Below are 17731 nucleotides of genomic sequence, written 5' to 3' on the forward strand. Positions count from 1 at the left end.
TCCGAAGAGTCTGACATTGGGCGTATCTACTACGAGTGTAAGAGAAGTGGAGTAAGTCCCTTTCTTTTGTATCATGTTCCCATTTTCGTCTACACATGTTTCATTGTAACATCTCTTATTGTATCATGCCTTTACAATACTTTGCTACCCTAACAAACATCATCCTTTATTTCTAATAGACTGGAGGGCATCACTTCAGCAAGATGTGGGATAAAGCCATTATGGAGGAGATACACGACATCAATGCCAGGTTTTCAGAAAATGATGACCGGATGATCCGTTACCTCACCTATACCAAAGAAGGGGAACAATGTGACCCTCGTACTGTGCTTAAGAGTGTTCACGCCCACGATGAACAAATCAATAGCCTTCATGAGATGGTCACAGAGCTAGGCACTGGCTATACTGATTTCCGGGCATTTGTTGAGGGATTCCAACCCCCTCAACCACCCCCCAAAAACCAAAAGTTGGAGCTTGCTGTTATTTTGTCTACTGTACTCGTCCTTGTTGCTTTTCTCCTGGCAATCGGCATGTCCATCAACAACTACAGAGGGTGATTTATTTATGACATTTATGTATTCTGCTGGAGTTTCCTCCCTGGTTGTACTAGATGTTTCATGTTGTCTATCTCCTTTTGCTTTTTAGTAGACTTTTCATGTTGTCTATCTCCTTTTGCTTTGTAGTAAACTTTTTATGTTGTCTATCTCCTTTTGATTAGGCACCTTATGTACTCACAAGCTTTTGTCCACCTACCGTGTCTATCAGCATGTTTTATGTCTACCATCAGTGTTATTTGTCTCTTGTTTGGTTGTTTCATTAGATCTCTTCTTTACAGACCCAATGTACTTTTCTGTTCCATATCTATCTGTTATGCTTGGTCATATATGCACTCATTTCCCAATTTCTACGAACTTTACTGAGGGACAATATGCACAATATAGGCTTGATGGACATATTGCCATTTTTGTCTACCAACATGTTAGATACTTCATTGAACACAAATGTAGTTCTCCATATTTTACAAAAGACAACGATTACACTACAATGTATTTTACATCCATGGAGGTAATTGGGATCCTCATTTCTTACATGTCCGAAAAACACACAAAAAGATCAATCATGTTTACTGTCTAAGACATGATATCCGATTACACTAAGACATTATATCCGAAAAACACACAGAAAGACCAATCATCTTTAATGTCTACCATCTGTAGACATAAAGGCCTTTCAATGTCCACCAATGTTTATGGTCAGCCAACTCCAAAAGACACAGTAACTTCCCACTTTTTTCTTCATATTAGCTGAGAACATGTTTTCCTGTTATGACCCACCCCGAAGCATCTTCCACACTTGGCAGGTGTCTTTCGCTTCTTCCGCTAATTAGGAAAAAATACACCAATTAGCTCACTAATACATTCAAACACATAGACATATCAATCTAACAACGCCTACAAACTTACTTTATGCTTTTCCCCCTGGGAAGGTATCCTTTTCTTCTTTGGCCTTCCACCCGCGCGTTTTGTTCTAGGTGGATCAGCAGCCTCTTCTCGTACGGCCGCTGGGATGTCGTTGTCCCTTTCTTTTGGCACGAGCATTATGACTTCTGCGTACTTTTTCCTCCACGGACCAACAAAGTAGCATTCATCAACCAGCGAATAGATATCGATTTGAAACACTCCTCTGGCAGCCAAAGCATGACAACATGGCAACTTCAATACATCAAACACTCGACAAGTGCAAGTTTTTTTCTCTAAGTCCACTGTAAAAACAATACCTCGTCCATCGTTAACTTGATAAATCCACTGACTCGCTGATATAACACGACAGTCCACAGCATCTTTCAGGTGGTCTATCAGGATTTCTTCTATTTCCGGTGTGCATCTTGTTTTTGTTTTATTTACCATTGTCCTCCGGCAGTAAAACCACCTCATCAACATTGCCCGGATAAACTCGACCATCGACACAATAGGGTAATCAACAGCAGTTTGCATCGCCGCATTCAACGACTCTGAGATGTTGCTACTCATTATGTTGTAACGATCTCTGGGGAAGTGAGACAGTGTCCAGTGTGGCAGACCAATTTCTGTGAGATAAGTTGCGCAAGCTGGTTTTCGGTTTTCTATTTCTCTCCACCAATACCGGAAATCTCCTACGGTGTATGCCCTCGCAGCTTTAGATACCACAGTAGCCAACCCTTCACAATGGAAATTGTGCTTAACGTTTCTAAATAGATGGACAGAACATGCACCATGTTGGGCCATTGGATAGACTTTACCTAACGCTGCATATATTGACGCATGTTTGTCAAAGACAAAAACTAGGGCTTCTTCATCTGGAATAAACTTTTTTAGATTCTCAAAGAACCACACCCATCCTCCTTCATTTTCCCCATCAACTACACCAAATGCCAAGGGAAAAATTTGCATATTTCCATCTTGTCCACTGGCTGCAACCAAGCACCCTTTATACTTCCCTTTCATTGTTGTGCCATCAATTACAATGACCTTCCTCAAATATTAATATCCCGCAATGGAAGCTCCCAATGCAAAAAATAGGTACTTGAACAAAGCTTTGCCTTTTTTGTCCACCGTTGTGTGCATGGCAGTCATGGTCCCTGGGTTAGTTGACTTCAATAGGTGTAAATATGTTGACAGGAACCGATAACTCTCCTCCTCGTTCCCTCGCGCTGATGCCATTGCCAACTCTTTAGCATTCCATGCCTTTGTGTACGATATTGTAACGTGGTATTCAGCCAAACAAATATCAGGTAGCTCGCACGTTCGTGGTCCCTTCTTGCCATTTGCGAATTTTGCCTTCAGTAGATCTGCAAATATTCTAGCAGTAGCTTTCTCTCCATACTTTGCCCTAGCACCCACATCACAAGTATGCTTCAACGTCAATGTCTTGATCTCCAAGTTTTGAGAATTTGCGTGGGTTGTTGCATATATTCTCCAGCCTCAGTTCTTGTCTACGCAAGTTGCAATAACTCTTCCTGGATCTGACTTGCTGATTCGAAAACTAAAAAGCCTGGTCATCGCATAAAGGGACAGCATTCTATGCATCTCTTTTTTGTTTGCAAATATACGTCCAACATATAATGCATCGGTTGCCATTTTCAAATCCATGTTCCTTTCTTCGTTCGGACCTCCTCGAACATTGTCATGCACGGGAGGAGCATCATTGATAAGATGAGGATCGTCTTCTCTTATAACTGCTCTGTTACTACCCATACATGTCATCTGCTCGTTTCCTCCCTCAAACACGAACAACCCTTCATCCATTCCATCGGCTACTCTGCCAATGGCTCCCACCGACTGATCTGTCACGTTGTCTCGCACTGGTGGTGCATCCTCAAGTAGTGATGGATTGTATGGCACTACCGCTAGCCCGCGGCCATCATCACCAACAACGTTTTCATTTCCTACCTGATCGTCTAGCTCTATGCCAAGTCCAAAACCTATGGGTTCCATTGGCCTCTCTACCCTTCCCTTGAAAGGATCCCAATCAGGCGGGTAATCTCTATTAATCCGTTCAGTCCACTCGTCAAAATTATAATCAGGCTCATCGTCACACCTTCCCCCTGATGTGGCTCCAACATCATCATCCTCTTCCATCTCGGTTCTACCCTCACCCTCTTCTCTATGGTTTTGTCCTCCATACGGGTTTCCCCTTTGAGTATCCAATGTCCCATTTCCGGCAGAAACCTCTCCCTTATCACCTGATGTAATCGAACTCACCTTCATTCTTTTACCAGGGTTCCCATCATCTCCCAACCCTTTCCTCTTCACATTCTTCTCACCTAAGCTTCCATCATTTTGGCACCCGTTATCCCTTTCCTTGTGGACCATTTGCAGCCGGTGGACTTCTTCAACATTCCTCAGATACTCTAAGAAAACTTCGTCCGACTCCTCATCCAAATTGGCAGCTTCATTAGCTAGACTCATAATTCCACCCCCCGCCATATCGTTTTTCTCCGCCAAAATGGACATCTCGTCTGTTTCAGTGTTTTGTCTACCACCGATGGCCACATTTTCTTTAGCTCCTGCAGCCAACATGTACTGCCCAGATTTCTGTCCACACATAATAGACATTTCGAGATGTCCATCTTCATCACCATTACCCCTATTGTTCTGTTCTCCGATAGACAACATGCTTTGTCCTCCCTCTGCTGATATCACCTTCTTTTTGTTGATCGAAACGTACAAATACAGCCCCCCACCCTCTTCATTCTTTGCTTTAAACTGCTCAAACTCAACTTCACTCTCAACTGAAACAGGGAGCATCTTCCCTTGTGTGAAGGCAACTGTTTCTCCTGGGTGCCAGAAGCTTAGCTCTATATTGCTTTCCTCAGGTTTTACCCCCAACAGCTCTACTATCTTCTCATTCACCTCTGCAAACGTTGTCCATCTTCCGATAGACAAAAATCTAGCCATTTGCCCGCGACGGACAACAAACTTCCACACCCCCATGTCTGAACATGTCCACTCACCCACAAGCAGACACACTCTCCCGTCCATCTGCATCAACATTTAGCACATTTAATACTCACAACTACATTCTCTCCCACCAACAACATTCTCTACCAATAGACCAAAATAAATGTGAAAAAACATGTTTCATTGTCTGAACCCATATTAAATGTGAAGTCTTACCTCCGATTCTCCGACCAGAATTAATTCTTCATGCTCGTCGCCACTCTCTTTCTTCAGATCTGTTTACTCTTATCTCTAACCTTTTGCTTCATTAACTACAACTAATTAATGATTTCTTTAGCCCCTTAAACAACCAATGGACCAAAGCCGCTGCCATTAATGCCAGTCCCATCGTTATTAATGACCTCAAACCCTTCAAATTTTACTTCCTCTTTGAATTCTCCCGCGTTCGTTTTATAGATAATAGAGTAGGGCTATTTTAGTCTTCTTACAACTCTCCATCATTACCGAAAATGGCAGTTCTCATAAGAAAAAACAAAAGTGGCATTAGTGATAAATTTTTTGGAAAAAATGGCATTCCTGATAAAAATCCCAAAAAGAAACTTGACCAATGAGAAATGTTAGTGATGCAATATAAGGCCACGTTGGTAGAGCTTTCGTGATGCAAGAAAGTATGGAACACTTCTTCATACTTCAACTCTGAGAGGATAAAGAAACCTTAATTATCAGCCATTGTAACTCAAATACTCGGTATCTGTTTGGTCCACGTTAAACTTTTGGTAAATTGTCCACTGGGGGAATTCTTTGTAAAAACTTTGGTAAATTCGTTTTTCACCTTTTGATTCGCAGATATTTTTTTTCCAAAAAACACCTACAATGATGATACTATTATTAGAAGATTTTTAATCCTATCCCACTACAAAAGTATAGATAGATTGAGCAGAACTTGATTTGATATTAGATACACCACCCTTGGGAACTCTCACAAGTCACAACCATAGGCCCACTGCCCACATATATCGATCTCCTCCTCTAGTAGTCCCTCGTGCGCCCCCACTAGCCGGGATATTCCAGAAAAACCCACGTGATCTTGGTCCCTCTTAAAACACAGACACCGAGAGTTCAAAATCACGCCGAAATGTAACCGTAGTCTGGGTTAATTTGATAATAAAACAAGTTTTGGGGTTTTTAAAAAGAAAATTATAATAAGTAAAGGAGTCAAATCAGCAAAGAAAACGACACCATCATCTTCTTTAACCTTTCACCTCACTGCCTCTTCTTCTTCGTTTTAATTGGCTTTGAGAGTGCCCAAAGAAAAATTTCAAATTGGTTTCTGTTTTTCTCAGTTTGAGAAAGAAACTTCGACGTTAAGCTATAGACAGTGATAATTTCAAGCTTCTCAATATCCTTATCATAATCTTATCAGAGTATCAGTTTCAGTTTTAAAGTATAATTCCGCAAAATTGCTCTTTCCAGGTTCTGAGTCCGATGATTAACGACGATCTTCTTCGTCTCTCATTGTAATTCTACGAAATTAACTGAGAAAAATGGTCTCCGGAGGCGGTAGCAAAATCAACGGCGGAGAAGCAGCTTCGTCAGGCCATCGCGTCAATTGTAGTAGCCGTCACACAAGCAGAGAACAAGCTTAGTCTTCGACAAGCAGAGCCATTAGGTCACATAATCATAAGCCGCAAAGCCACGGCGGCGGAACGGAGTCCGTTAGCAAAGCTATTCAACAGTTCACTGTCGACGCTAGACTCCACGCCGTCTTCGAGCAATCAGGAGAATCCAGCAAATCGTTCGACTACTCTCAGTCCCTTAAAACGACGCCGTACGATTCTTCCGTACAGGAGCAGCAGATTATGGCTTATCTCTCGCGGATCCAGCGCGGTGGCTTTATCCAGCCTTTTGGTTGCTTGATCGCCGTCGATGAATCCACCTTCACAATCATTGGTTACAGCGAAAATGCGCGGGAAATGCTAGGGCTCATGTCTCAATCTGTTCCGAGCATCGATGACAAATCGGAGGTTCTTAACGTTCTCCTCGAACGCGCGTTCGTGGCTCGAGAAATCACGTTACTGAATCCAGTTTGGATTCACTCTAAGAACACTGGTAAACCTTTCTACGCAATTCTCCACAGGGTTGATGTTGGGATTTTGATTGATTTAGAGCCAGCTCGAACCGAGGACCCGGCGCTTTCAATCGCTGGTGCAGTCCAATCGCAGAAACTCGCAGTCCGTGCGATTTCTCATTTACAATCGTTGCCTGGTGGAGACATCAAGCTTTTATGTGACACTGTTGTGGAAAGCGTTAGAGATCTTACTGGCTATGACCGTGTTATGGTGTGCAAGTTTCATGAAGATGAACATTGGGAAGTAGTTGCGGAGAGTAAACGGAATAATTTAGAACCTCACATTGGTCTGCATTATCCTGCTACAGATATTCCTCAGGCATCTCGGTTCTTGTTCAAGCAGAACCGTGTTAGGATGATTGTAGATTGCCATGCGTCACCGGTTCGTGTGGTCCAAGATGATAGGCTGACGCAGCCTATTTGCTTGGTGGGTTCGACTTTACGAGCTCCTCATGGCTGTCATGCTCAATACATGGCTAACATGGGCTCTATTGCGTCGTTAGCTATGGCGGTTATAATAAATGGAAACGAAGAAGACGGTGTTAGTAGTAGCGGAAGACACTCGATGAGGCTTTGGGGTTTAGTGGTTTGCCATCACACATCGGCTTGTTCCATACCTTTTCCTCTGAGGTACGCTTGCGAGTTTCTTATGCAGGCCTTTGGCTTACAGCTAAACATGGAGTTGCAGTTAGCTTTGCAGGTGTCTGAAAAACGCATTCTGAGAATGCAGACGCTGTTATGCGATATGCTACTGCGTGATTCACCAGCGGGGATTGTTATGCAGAGGCCTAGTATCATGGATTTAGTAAAATGTAATGGCGCGGCATTTCTTTACCAAGGGAGGTATTATCCATTGGGTGTGGCTCCGACTGAGGCTCAGATAAATGATATTGTGAAGTGGTTGCTTGCTAACCATTCTGATTCAACCGGGTTTAAGCACAGATAGTTTAAGCGATGCGGGTTATTTTGGGGCAGCTGCTTTGGGAGATGCTGTGTGTGGTATGGCAGTCGCGTATATCACAAAAAGGGACTTTCTTTTCTAGTTTCGGTCTCATACCGAGAAAGAAATCAAATGGGGAGGGGCTAAGCACCATCCTGAGGACAAAGATGATGGCCAGCGGATGCATCCACGTTCTTCGTTCCAGGCTTTTCTCGAAGTTGTTAAGAGCCGATGTCAGCCATGGGAAACTGCTGAAATGGACGCCATTCACTCGCTCCAGCTTATTCTAAGAGACTCTTTCAAAGACTCCGAAGCAATGGACTCTAAAGCTACTGCAGCTGGGGCGGTTCAGCAACATAAAGATGATACGGCAGAGCAAGGGATGCAGGAGATTGGTGCAGTAGCGAGAGAGATGGTTAGGCTGATTGAGACTGCGACTGTCCCTGTATTTGCTGTGGATATCGACGGCTGCATCAATGGGTGGAACGACAAGATCGCTGAGCTGACCGGTCTCTCTGTTGAAGAAGCTATGGGAAAGTCTCTTGTTCGGAATTTAATATACAACGAGTACGAAGAAACAGTTGATAGGCTTCTTTCTTGTGCTCTAAAAGGTTTATGCAGTTCTTAAGACTTCCAATCTGTGCAGGGCTCTAACATGAAAATTCTTATAATGTCCTGCGCTTTCAATTATGCAGGGGATGAAGGCAAGAATGTGGAAGTCAAGCTAAGAACTTTTAGTCCTGAGCTGCAAGGGAAAGCGGTGTTTGTGGTTGTCAACTCATGCTCAAGCAAGGACTACTCAAACAACATCGTTGGGGTCTGCTTTGTTGGACAAGATGTAACTGGTCATAAAATTGTTATGGACAAGTTCATCAACATACAAGGCGACTACAAGGCCATCATCCATAGCCCGAACCCTTTGATCCCTCCAATCTTTGCAGCAGATGAGAATATATGCTGCCTTGAGTGGAACACCGCAATGGAAAAGCTCACAGGCTGGCCTCGCAGCGAAGTGATAGGAAAATTGCTTGTTAGGGAAGTGTTTGGGAGCTGTTGCAAACTAAAGGGTCCTGATGCGTTAACTAAGTTTATGATCGTTTTGCATAATGGGATCGGTGGCCAAGAAACAGATAAATTCCCATTCCCGTTTTTTGACCGCAAAGGGAATTTCATTCAGGCTCTCCTGACTTTGAACAAACGGGTCAGCTCAGATGGTCAAGTCACTGGGGCTTTCTGTTTCTTGCAGATACCAAGTCCCGAGCTACAGCAAGCTCTAAAATTCCAAAGGAGACAGGAGAGCGAATGCGTCTCGAGGAGGAAAGAGTTGGCTTATATTTTTCATGTTATAAAGAATCCATTGAGCGGATTGCGTTACACAAACTCATTGCTGGAAGCCACATATTTAAACGAAGATTAGAAGCAGCTTTTTGAATCAAGTGTTTCATGCGAGAAGCAGATTTCAAAGATTGTGGGAGACATGGACGTCAAAAGCATTGAAGATGGGTGAGAGTTTTAATTCGTCTTGATAAACACTTAATTGTTCTGTAAAGCTTCATCACACTACTGAACAAACAACCTCTATTTTTGCTCATCAGTTCATTTGTTCTAGAGAGAACAGAGTTCCTCATTGGCAGCGTCATTGATGCAGTGGTAAGCCAAGTCATGTTGGTGGTGAGAGAGAGAAATCTTCAGCTCATCCGTAACATTCCCAAGGAGATCAAATCCATGGCTGTCTACGGTGACAATATAAGGATCCAACAGGTTCTGGCAGAATGTCTGCTAAGTATGGTCCGTTATGCACCCATGGAAGGCTCAGTGGAATTCCATCTACGCCCGAATCTTAAACAAATGGCTGACGGGTTCTCTGCTATACGATTAGAGTTCAGGTACCTTCATCATTCCTCTTATGACTCTTTGTCTGAGATCAAAGATCGAATACATAGCTATAACCATCCATTGGATGATATTTCTTTTTCATATATGTGACTACTGCGGATAAATTTCAGTTTTTGCTTGCTATCCCGCATTAAGAAGCTTGTGACTCGGATAAACTAAAAACGCAGTTTTGACCGAGAGCGTTGTCAAGTTTTAAAGCCTTATCAAGGATTGATTAGCAAACAACAAACACTCTGACTCATTTTGTCAATGTATGTTAGAATGGCGTGTGCAGGGGAAGGTATACCGCCAGAGAAAGTGCAAGACATGTTCCATAGTAGCCGATGGACAAGTCCAGAAGGATTAGGGCTAAGCGTTTGCAGAAAGATTCTTAAGCTGATGAACGGAGAGGTTCAGTATATAAGGGAATTCGAACGCTCTTATTTCCTAATCGTTATCGAACTCCCGGTTTGTCTGATGATGATGATGCCTTCTTAGTGATTGGCGGTGAAAGTTTTGACTCTGTTCCAGGTAGGTTTAGAAGGAATGGTGAGGTTTTGCGGCCGGAAAAACGTAAGAGGAGTTATAGTTTTCGTACACCGTATATATTGTTATAGTCTTACTTATAGAATGTGATGGGAGCTCTTTTGATCATAATAATGTAATATAGAAATGGAAGACTGTTTTTTGATTTATACAGATAACATTTGAGCGTCAGAGATATCAAATTTGTGCAGATCTCTGTTAATTAGCAAAATTTGCCAAGAAAATTATTGTGTACGTTCATTTAATGTCCAAAGTACTATATGCAGAGTTCAAGTTTGAGCGAACTTATAATTACAAAAAAAAAAAGTTTGAGCGAACTTATTAGCCTTAGGTACTTCGTTCTGTATTTTGTAGCTCTGTTTTATCAAATTCCAAGCTTACGGTTTTGGTTGTAACTGAACCGTTTTGTGTCGTAATCTTATTATATAAAGCTTGATGTCAATATTACTCATCGTCACACATGTCAATTATATTGATAAAATGTCAACACGTGTCTAGATTACTTCTTAACATGATCGCGCCTCATTAACTAAATCGTGACACATGTCAATTGTATCGATAAGATGGTGACACGTGTCCAGATTACTGCTTAACATGATCGCGACATGTGTTAAGCTAACGATTTTAGATTTTGACACATGTTAAGCTAATCGCTAGAAAAAAAAGTTAAAAAAATATTTACCAAAAAAAAAAAACTAATCCAAAAGCAAAAAGGAAATATTTACCTATCATCCTAAGGAAATAGAACATATGTTTTATTATATAAAGATGTGTATTAAGAGGTACCCAATATTAAATCAAAACCTTAAGTACGCTAGAATAACATGATCGCGACATGTTTTAAATTAACAATTTTAGATTTGACACATGTTAAGTTAATCGCTAAAAAAGTTAAAAAATTATTTATCAAACCAAAAAAAACTAATCCAAAAGTAAAAAGTAAATATTTACCTATCACCGTAAAGAAATAGAGCATATGTTAAATGGTATCCATATCAAATCAAAACCTTAAGTACGCTAGAAAATCATGAACAACAAATAGACAAATACAAACCATGAGATATGAGAAAACCTTGCTAGCAAAAGAAAACATGATATCATGAGTGATGATCAGATTGCTACAATCGAAAAGACACTTTCAGATGAACCTCATAAAGGCTGGATTTAACTACGCTTCATATATGGATAGATAAACTAAATCAAATGTGTAAATACAATATTTATATAATGCTAAACATATATCTTCAACTACTTTCACCTATATGACTATTTTCACATCTATGAATAATAGACATCATGTTATTTCAAAATTTTCATTATTTTTTATTGTCTAACATAGTTTACCAAAATACAAGGTTCCCAAATTACAACTTCGCAACTTAGATGATGGTAAGAACTTTATTCTGTTTGTCTTACACAATTTTGGATGACGAATCTACGTACTATCAATATTTGTTTATTCCTTTTTTAATATTTTAATTTAATTATGTTGTAGTATTTTTAGATTTTAGTTAAATTATTTAGTTAAATTTGAATTTCTTATTAAAAATTCGTGATATTTTAAACTAAAATTTTCTATATTATTTTGAGTTTATTTTTTTTTTCAGTTAAAGATATGTAAGAACTCTATTTAATTATTCCTTTTTAAATAAATATTTTAAATTTCTTATGCTGTACTATTTTTAGAATTTTTATTTGAGTTTATATTTTATATCTATAAACTATCTAAGACTCCTATACCATTGTGTATAATTTTGTTTTTTTTAACTGTCTTTAATTTCTTAAATTTATTGGGTTGGTCATAAACTCATTGCAATCATGTAGATATTTTTTCACATTTTTCATCCAAAATATTTTTGAGTAAACAATTTTAGGGGTTAAACAAACTGCCAATACCAATTTTAGTGGTGAAAAGAAACTACGTCAAAGTGAAAGTAAACAGACAAAAATTGGTTTAATTTGTTCACAGATACATTTTATAGGTGGTGATAAAGAGCGTATTATTATAACAAAATATTTTCGAGTGTAAGAACATATTATTAGAAGTAAACCATAGAGCAAAATTGTACGTAGATGCTAATAAGATAATGCTTTAACGGGTTGATTGCATGTAAAATATTTTATGAATAAGTTGTTGAACGTTTTTGAAATTTGACAATAATAATACTTTTAATGGTCAATGTTTCAAAAAAAAAAATTTGTGGTCGATAATTTATCTTTAGGTTATTGTAAGAATTGTAATAATAATTTTAAAATATAAAAATAAAAATTAGTGTATTATATTAAAAACTTCTCTCTAACTAAAGGTATTTATCTATTTATTTGCGGAAAATATATTTCACTTACAAAAACGTATTTTTTAATTTTAAAATTTTTTAATTTTATTAAATAGTTTAAAAACCCGCACACCGTGCAGGTCCTAATCTAGTAATACATAAAGTTAATAAAAATGTGAATTTTCCTGCATATATTGTGATTTGAATTTTTTTAAACAAATATATGTTACTCAATTAATATAAAAAGTGTGTGTTCAACATACATATATAGTAAATTTTCCGTATATAGTAAATTATAAAATTTTAAGAAGGTTATAATTTAGAACTGATATATCTAAACTTAGTAAAAAGTTTAAAATTATGAATATTTAAATATATTAAAATTTCAAAATAACATAAACGAGTTATATTACATGACGAGTTATATGACACTACAAGATTGAACTGATAATACTAAAAATAAACTATCATTATGATATTTCAATACGGGTTAAATTATCATTTTACTATTTTAACAGCACCAATATAAAATATGTCGAATCCTCATTTTACTATTTTAACAATACCAATATAAAAAATGTCGAATCGAAATGATTTAATTAGAATTGTATTAAACAAAAATTGTTGTGCGCTATACCACAGATTATATACTAATTCACTATAACTAACAAAATAGTATTTTAGCAAAATTAGTATTAAAATAGTACATTAACAAAAATATTAATACTCAAAAAAAACTTATCCCACGGTATACTGTGGATCATAATCTAGTTCTATATAAAAAATCAAATTGATTTTTTATTCTTTTTTTTTTTTTGGACAAACATTGATTTTTTATTTTCTATCTAGCTTTTTATTACAAGGATTAAAAATTATAACTAAACCTAGCAATATATCTTAAACTAAGAAGAATATAATAAACAAATAATACTTTTTAAACATTATGTATATAATATTTTAAATTTAGAGCAATATAGTGACATATTTTTCTAACATGTTCATCAAATTAATGAAAAAATTGATAATTTAATATTTTAGATGTCTCAAATTTAAGCATAGTGTACCTAAAAAAGTCAAAATTCTGATATACATTTTGTGTAAGTCCTTATAAAAATAAACATAAATATCCATATTCAGAAAAATTATATTAAAAAGATACGTATATAGATTAATATAATATATATATATGTATATAGACTAGAAATTTACTGAAAAAAAAATGAAAAAGAAAAAGAGAACACTACTCGATGGCTGATCGAGAAAAACAAAGATGATCGACTATATAATTTCACTATTTCAGTTCTATATTGATCGTTCTTGATTGGTTTTTTTTTTTTTGATAACGTCGATTGTCCTTGATTAATCGGCCAACCGATATATTGACTTAAAAACTTCGGAAGTCTACATATATTAATTTGAGACATAAATTTCAAAATAATTGTAGCATTTTTTTATCATAATAAGAACGATCTTCATATGTGCTTACCGGCCCGTTCTCGGTTATATAAACTAAACTTTGAGATTGCCGTAGTTTGTCGTGAAGTACTCGATCTAGTACACCTGCGTCTTTCCCAAATGACTTATATACGTGCTATGTAAGTTATGCATGAAACTTACGCATGGACTTATTAATTGGACCGTCTTCATAGCAAGAAAAAAAGAAGAAGATGAGAATTAAATTAATACATATAATCTGGTACGGTGGTCCAAGAAACCTTCATATTCATCTCGCAAAGTTTAAGGAAGATCCCAAATGGAAGAGGGCAACAAATGGTTTAAATTCCTGGACATTGCACCATAACTCGTCTGAAACATGCATATGTAAACATTTATTCCCTAACAAACATTTCTCCAAGACAGGCTACATCACTTTTGAAATCACTAGTAGTAAGTAGTAACTAACTAACAAGTAAACTTATTGGTAATGGGCATTCACTATAGAGAGTTATGAGACATTTCTAAAATAATTTAACGTATGTTTTAGTTGACGTTTAGACAATAATTTTTTTTTTTAATAATAATTTTGTGGTGAAAACTAACTTATTTTTCTTGTTAACTTTTATTCTTGTAGGCCTAGCACAACTCGACATGTGCCATTCATGTTTCTCAAGAAAAAAACATTTGAAGTAGTCTCCTATATCTTCGTTATAAGGTAGTCTTGTGTATCGGTCCATTAGAAGAGAGAGATACACAACCGAATAAGAAAATGACAAATCGAGGTCGATGATCATTGCTCATATAGTCATACCTATCTACATACATGTTTTGGTGGTGGTGTGTTAAGGCAGGCTAGTGCGCAAACTTACTTTTTGTAGGTGCATTCAAGACAAAGACACATTGATATATTTTCATCAAATTATTCCTAGACACATCAAATATATTTTCATCGAATGAAACTATTTATTTCGTTTAAAAGTTTAAACACACTTAGATTTTATAGTTATTCGTGTAAAACATTCTCAATATGATCAGCATTCTTTTTATGATATTACCAGAGCATTGATCTTCTCTGTAAAATGTTAATATAAGAATATATATATTTTGAAAGGTAAAATCTTCATTTCAATAGAAGAATATATATATTTATATATGTAAAGCGCAACTTAAATCTCGACACACGATAACAAACCTTTAAGTCAAATATATTAAATTTGTCGGCAGATCATATTTATTGATAACGATTTGTGGATGAATATAAACTGCATGATTAGGATAAAAGATCAAATGTTTTTATAAACCAAATGGTAAAGTAGTTGGGACGCGGGAAAAAAAAAGAGGAATCTCAATTAATTTCATCACCTGCCTTACCCTACTCTTTTTTAAACCATGTTGAAATTCTCGTTAATTTGTCTTTTTTTTTTTTAACAATGAGATACCCTTTTAATTTGTTTTTTACAACTCATACATGATACATCATAGAAAAAATCGAAAATTAAGCATCGATGATAACATTTAAAAGAAAGAAAAAAAAAAACTAAATTTGAAATCTTGAGTACTGTCTTTTTAGTTAAAACGTTGTAATCCGTTTTGTTCTAAATTCGTAGTTTCATCCATGTATAACATTAGTTCATGTTTGGATTGTTTAACAAATTATTTAGCAAACCCTTTTTCAAAAAAAAAAGAATGTATGTCTCATAATTTAAAGACCTTCGCATTTTCTGTGTGTTTGATCAAATAACTTTGTATATAGAAACATAAATTCGTAGTTTAATATTGTATCTTAACTCTTATAAGTATATAGAAACATAAATGAATATATTTAATAGATACGTATTATGTATATGGCCTTATGTTAAAATTCGTGTATATATTTATTTTTAAACTAAGAAATTCCTGTATATATAATACATATAAGATTGGTACGGTGAAACATTTTTGAGTTTTAGTAAGCTTGATTATAAATACACAATTGAAAATCCTGCGTAGGAATACGTCAAAACGACATTAATCAAGGTATACATAGTCTATATTACGTGTTATAACTTATGACTAGTGACTCTATCTTTGGACTACTGACTTAGTCGGCGGTAAAAAATACTCTAGCTACGCATGCAATTTTTGTTATGATTAAAGAAAATGATATATATATATATATATATATATATATAGGGTTGAAAAAACATGATAGGCAATTTGAAAAAGAAACACTTGCTTCGCACTCATTAATTACCTTGAAGAAAATTGTATCCTAGCTAGATTGCGAAATGAGGAATTGTATGAGAATTTCAAACTAGTGTATGATGAATGTATAAGGCCTCAACCAATTCTCATTAATGCTCATTTTTGCTCCTATAAATAGATTTAGTAAGTAGAGTAAGGTGAGTAACCAATTGCACTGAACAAAGAAGTGAAGAACGGGATTCTGAGAGTAGAAAAATAAAATGGGAAAAGTTTCTAGGCGATTAGGGTTTTTGGGTTTGATGCTTGTGGTGCTCATTATTGGAGTTGCGGAATGTAGGAGACTTGAGAAAGAGACTTTGGGAGGAGGTGGTTTTGGAGGAGGTGCTGGAGGAGGATTCGGTGGTGGAAAAGGCGGTGGTGGGGGTGCTGGCGGAGGAGCTGGTGGAGGGTTTGGTGGTGGTCACGGTGGAGGATTTGGCGGTGGTGCTGGAGGAGGTCACGGTGCGGGTGCTGGAGGAGGATTAGGTGGTGGTGCTGGTGGAGGTCATGGTGGCGGTGCTGGAGGAGGATTTGGCGGTGGTGCCGGAGGTGGCCACGGCAGTGGTGCTGGAGGAGGATTAGGCGGAGGTGGTGGTCATGGCGGTGGTGCAGGAGGAGGATTTGGCGGTGGTGCTGGAGGAGGACACGGTGGTGGTGCTGGAGGAGGATTTGGCGGTGGTGCTGGAGGAGGCCACGGTGGCGGTGCAGGAGGAGGATTTGGTGGTGGGGCTGGTGGAGGTCACGGTGGCGGTGCTGGAGGAGGCTTTGGTGGTGGTGCAGGCGGAGGTCACGGTGGAGGTGTTGGTGCAGGAGGAGGATTTGGTGGTGGGGCTGGTGGAGGTCACGGTGGCGGTGCTGGAGGAGCCTTTGGTGGTGGTGCAGGCGGAGGTCACGGTGGAGGTGTTGGTGGTGGAGCTGGAGGAGGGCACGGTGGTGGAGCTGGAGGGGGCTTTGGTGGTGGTGCAGGAGGTGGAGGCGGCCATGGTGGTGGAGCTGGTGGAGGTTTTGGTGGCGGTGCAGGTGGAGGAGGAGGCCATGGCGGAGGGTTTGGTGGTGGTGCTGGAGGAGGTCATGGTCGTTGATTTTAAATATAGCTTTATAGGTTACTTACTTGTCTCTCAAGCCAGATTAAAAGGAAGAGATTATATATTTGCTTGAGAATTTTATTATGATGAAATAAATGATATTTAAAATATAATAACTATTTGATGTTCATTTCTAATGAACAGACCAGATTGTAAAATATCAAAAATAAAACGTTGTAAAAAAATATCAAAAATAAAACGTTGTAAAAAAATTGTCTGCAAATAAAGTAGAACCTCTATAAATTAATACTCTTTAAATTAATACTCGCTATAAATTAATAAATTCTTCTGGTCCCGAATTGGGCCGGTATAAAAAATAGCACATTTCGATAAATTAATAAGATAATATTTTTTTCAGAAATCTTATATAAAAATATGGTCCCATCAATATCATAAATTAATAATCAAGCTACTATTGATATATATATATATATATATATATATATATATATATATATCTAAGAAAATCTAGTGAAATATGACTCTATTGTTGTTTTCATATTCTTGAATTTGCATTTTTATTGGAGCTCATCTCTAATCTTTTTCATTACCGTCTTCTCAAATCGCATCCAAAAATCATGGAGAATCCTAAATGCGATAATTGCTTCCTTACATGTATTTATTCTAAAATTACCACAATATATCCTTTGACTTCATCATTACAATGAATGATAGTAGCAATTTCTTCTAAACTCTAAACTTCTAACATTTATCATTTATATCTAAACTCTAAACTCAACAATTACGATAGCCAAGATTATAAATTAAGAAAATTCTTTAAT

General features: G+C 37.4%; 4 protein-coding genes across 5 annotated transcripts; 3 read left to right on the top strand and 1 right to left on the bottom strand.

Moving 5' to 3' along the window:
- Positions 1–1295: 1295 nt before the first annotated feature.
- LOC109127961 (uncharacterized) lies at positions 1296–5905 on the bottom strand. Its single transcript, XM_087476957.1, has 2 exons — positions 1464–5905; positions 1296–1379 (listed from the first exon to the last, which is right to left on the bottom strand). The coding sequence occupies exons 1-2, from the start codon at positions 2481–2483 to the stop codon at positions 1296–1298; spliced, it is 1104 nt and encodes a 367-aa protein (XP_087333083.1). The 5' UTR covers positions 2484–5905.
- On the top strand, positions 5677–8118 carry LOC147930625 (phytochrome D-like). Its single transcript, XM_087479401.1, has 2 exons — positions 5677–7474; positions 7555–8118. The coding sequence occupies exons 1-2, from the start codon at positions 6299–6301 to the stop codon at positions 7795–7797; spliced, it is 1419 nt and encodes a 472-aa protein (XP_087335527.1). The 5' UTR covers positions 5677–6298; the 3' UTR covers positions 7798–8118.
- Positions 6155–10152, top strand: LOC104731995 (phytochrome D-like). 2 transcript variants are annotated; one of them, XM_087479399.1, is made up of 4 exons: positions 6155–8118; positions 8203–9010; positions 9103–9393; positions 9664–10152. In XM_087479399.1, the coding sequence occupies exons 2-4, from the start codon at positions 8985–8987 to the stop codon at positions 9878–9880; spliced, it is 534 nt and encodes a 177-aa protein (XP_087335525.1). In that variant the 5' UTR covers positions 6155–8118; positions 8203–8984; the 3' UTR covers positions 9881–10152. The 2 variants fall into 2 exon arrangements, with proteins under 2 accessions (XP_087335525.1, XP_087335526.1); XM_087479400.1 differs by having other exon boundaries at positions 7980–8118; positions 8212–9010.
- Positions 10153–15849: 5697 nt separating this feature from the next.
- On the top strand, positions 15850–17065 carry LOC104731999 (uncharacterized). Its single transcript, XM_019233592.2, has one exon. The coding sequence runs from the start codon at positions 16086–16088 to the stop codon at positions 16944–16946; it is 861 nt and encodes a 286-aa protein (XP_019089137.2). The 5' UTR covers positions 15850–16085; the 3' UTR covers positions 16947–17065.
- Positions 17066–17731: the final 666 nt, after the last annotated feature.

This window comes from Camelina sativa, chromosome 12 (genome assembly GCF_030686135.1).
Source record: "Camelina sativa cultivar CO46 ecotype springtype chromosome 12, ASM3068613v1".
Lineage (NCBI taxonomy): Eukaryota > Viridiplantae > Streptophyta > Magnoliopsida > Brassicales > Brassicaceae > Camelina > Camelina sativa.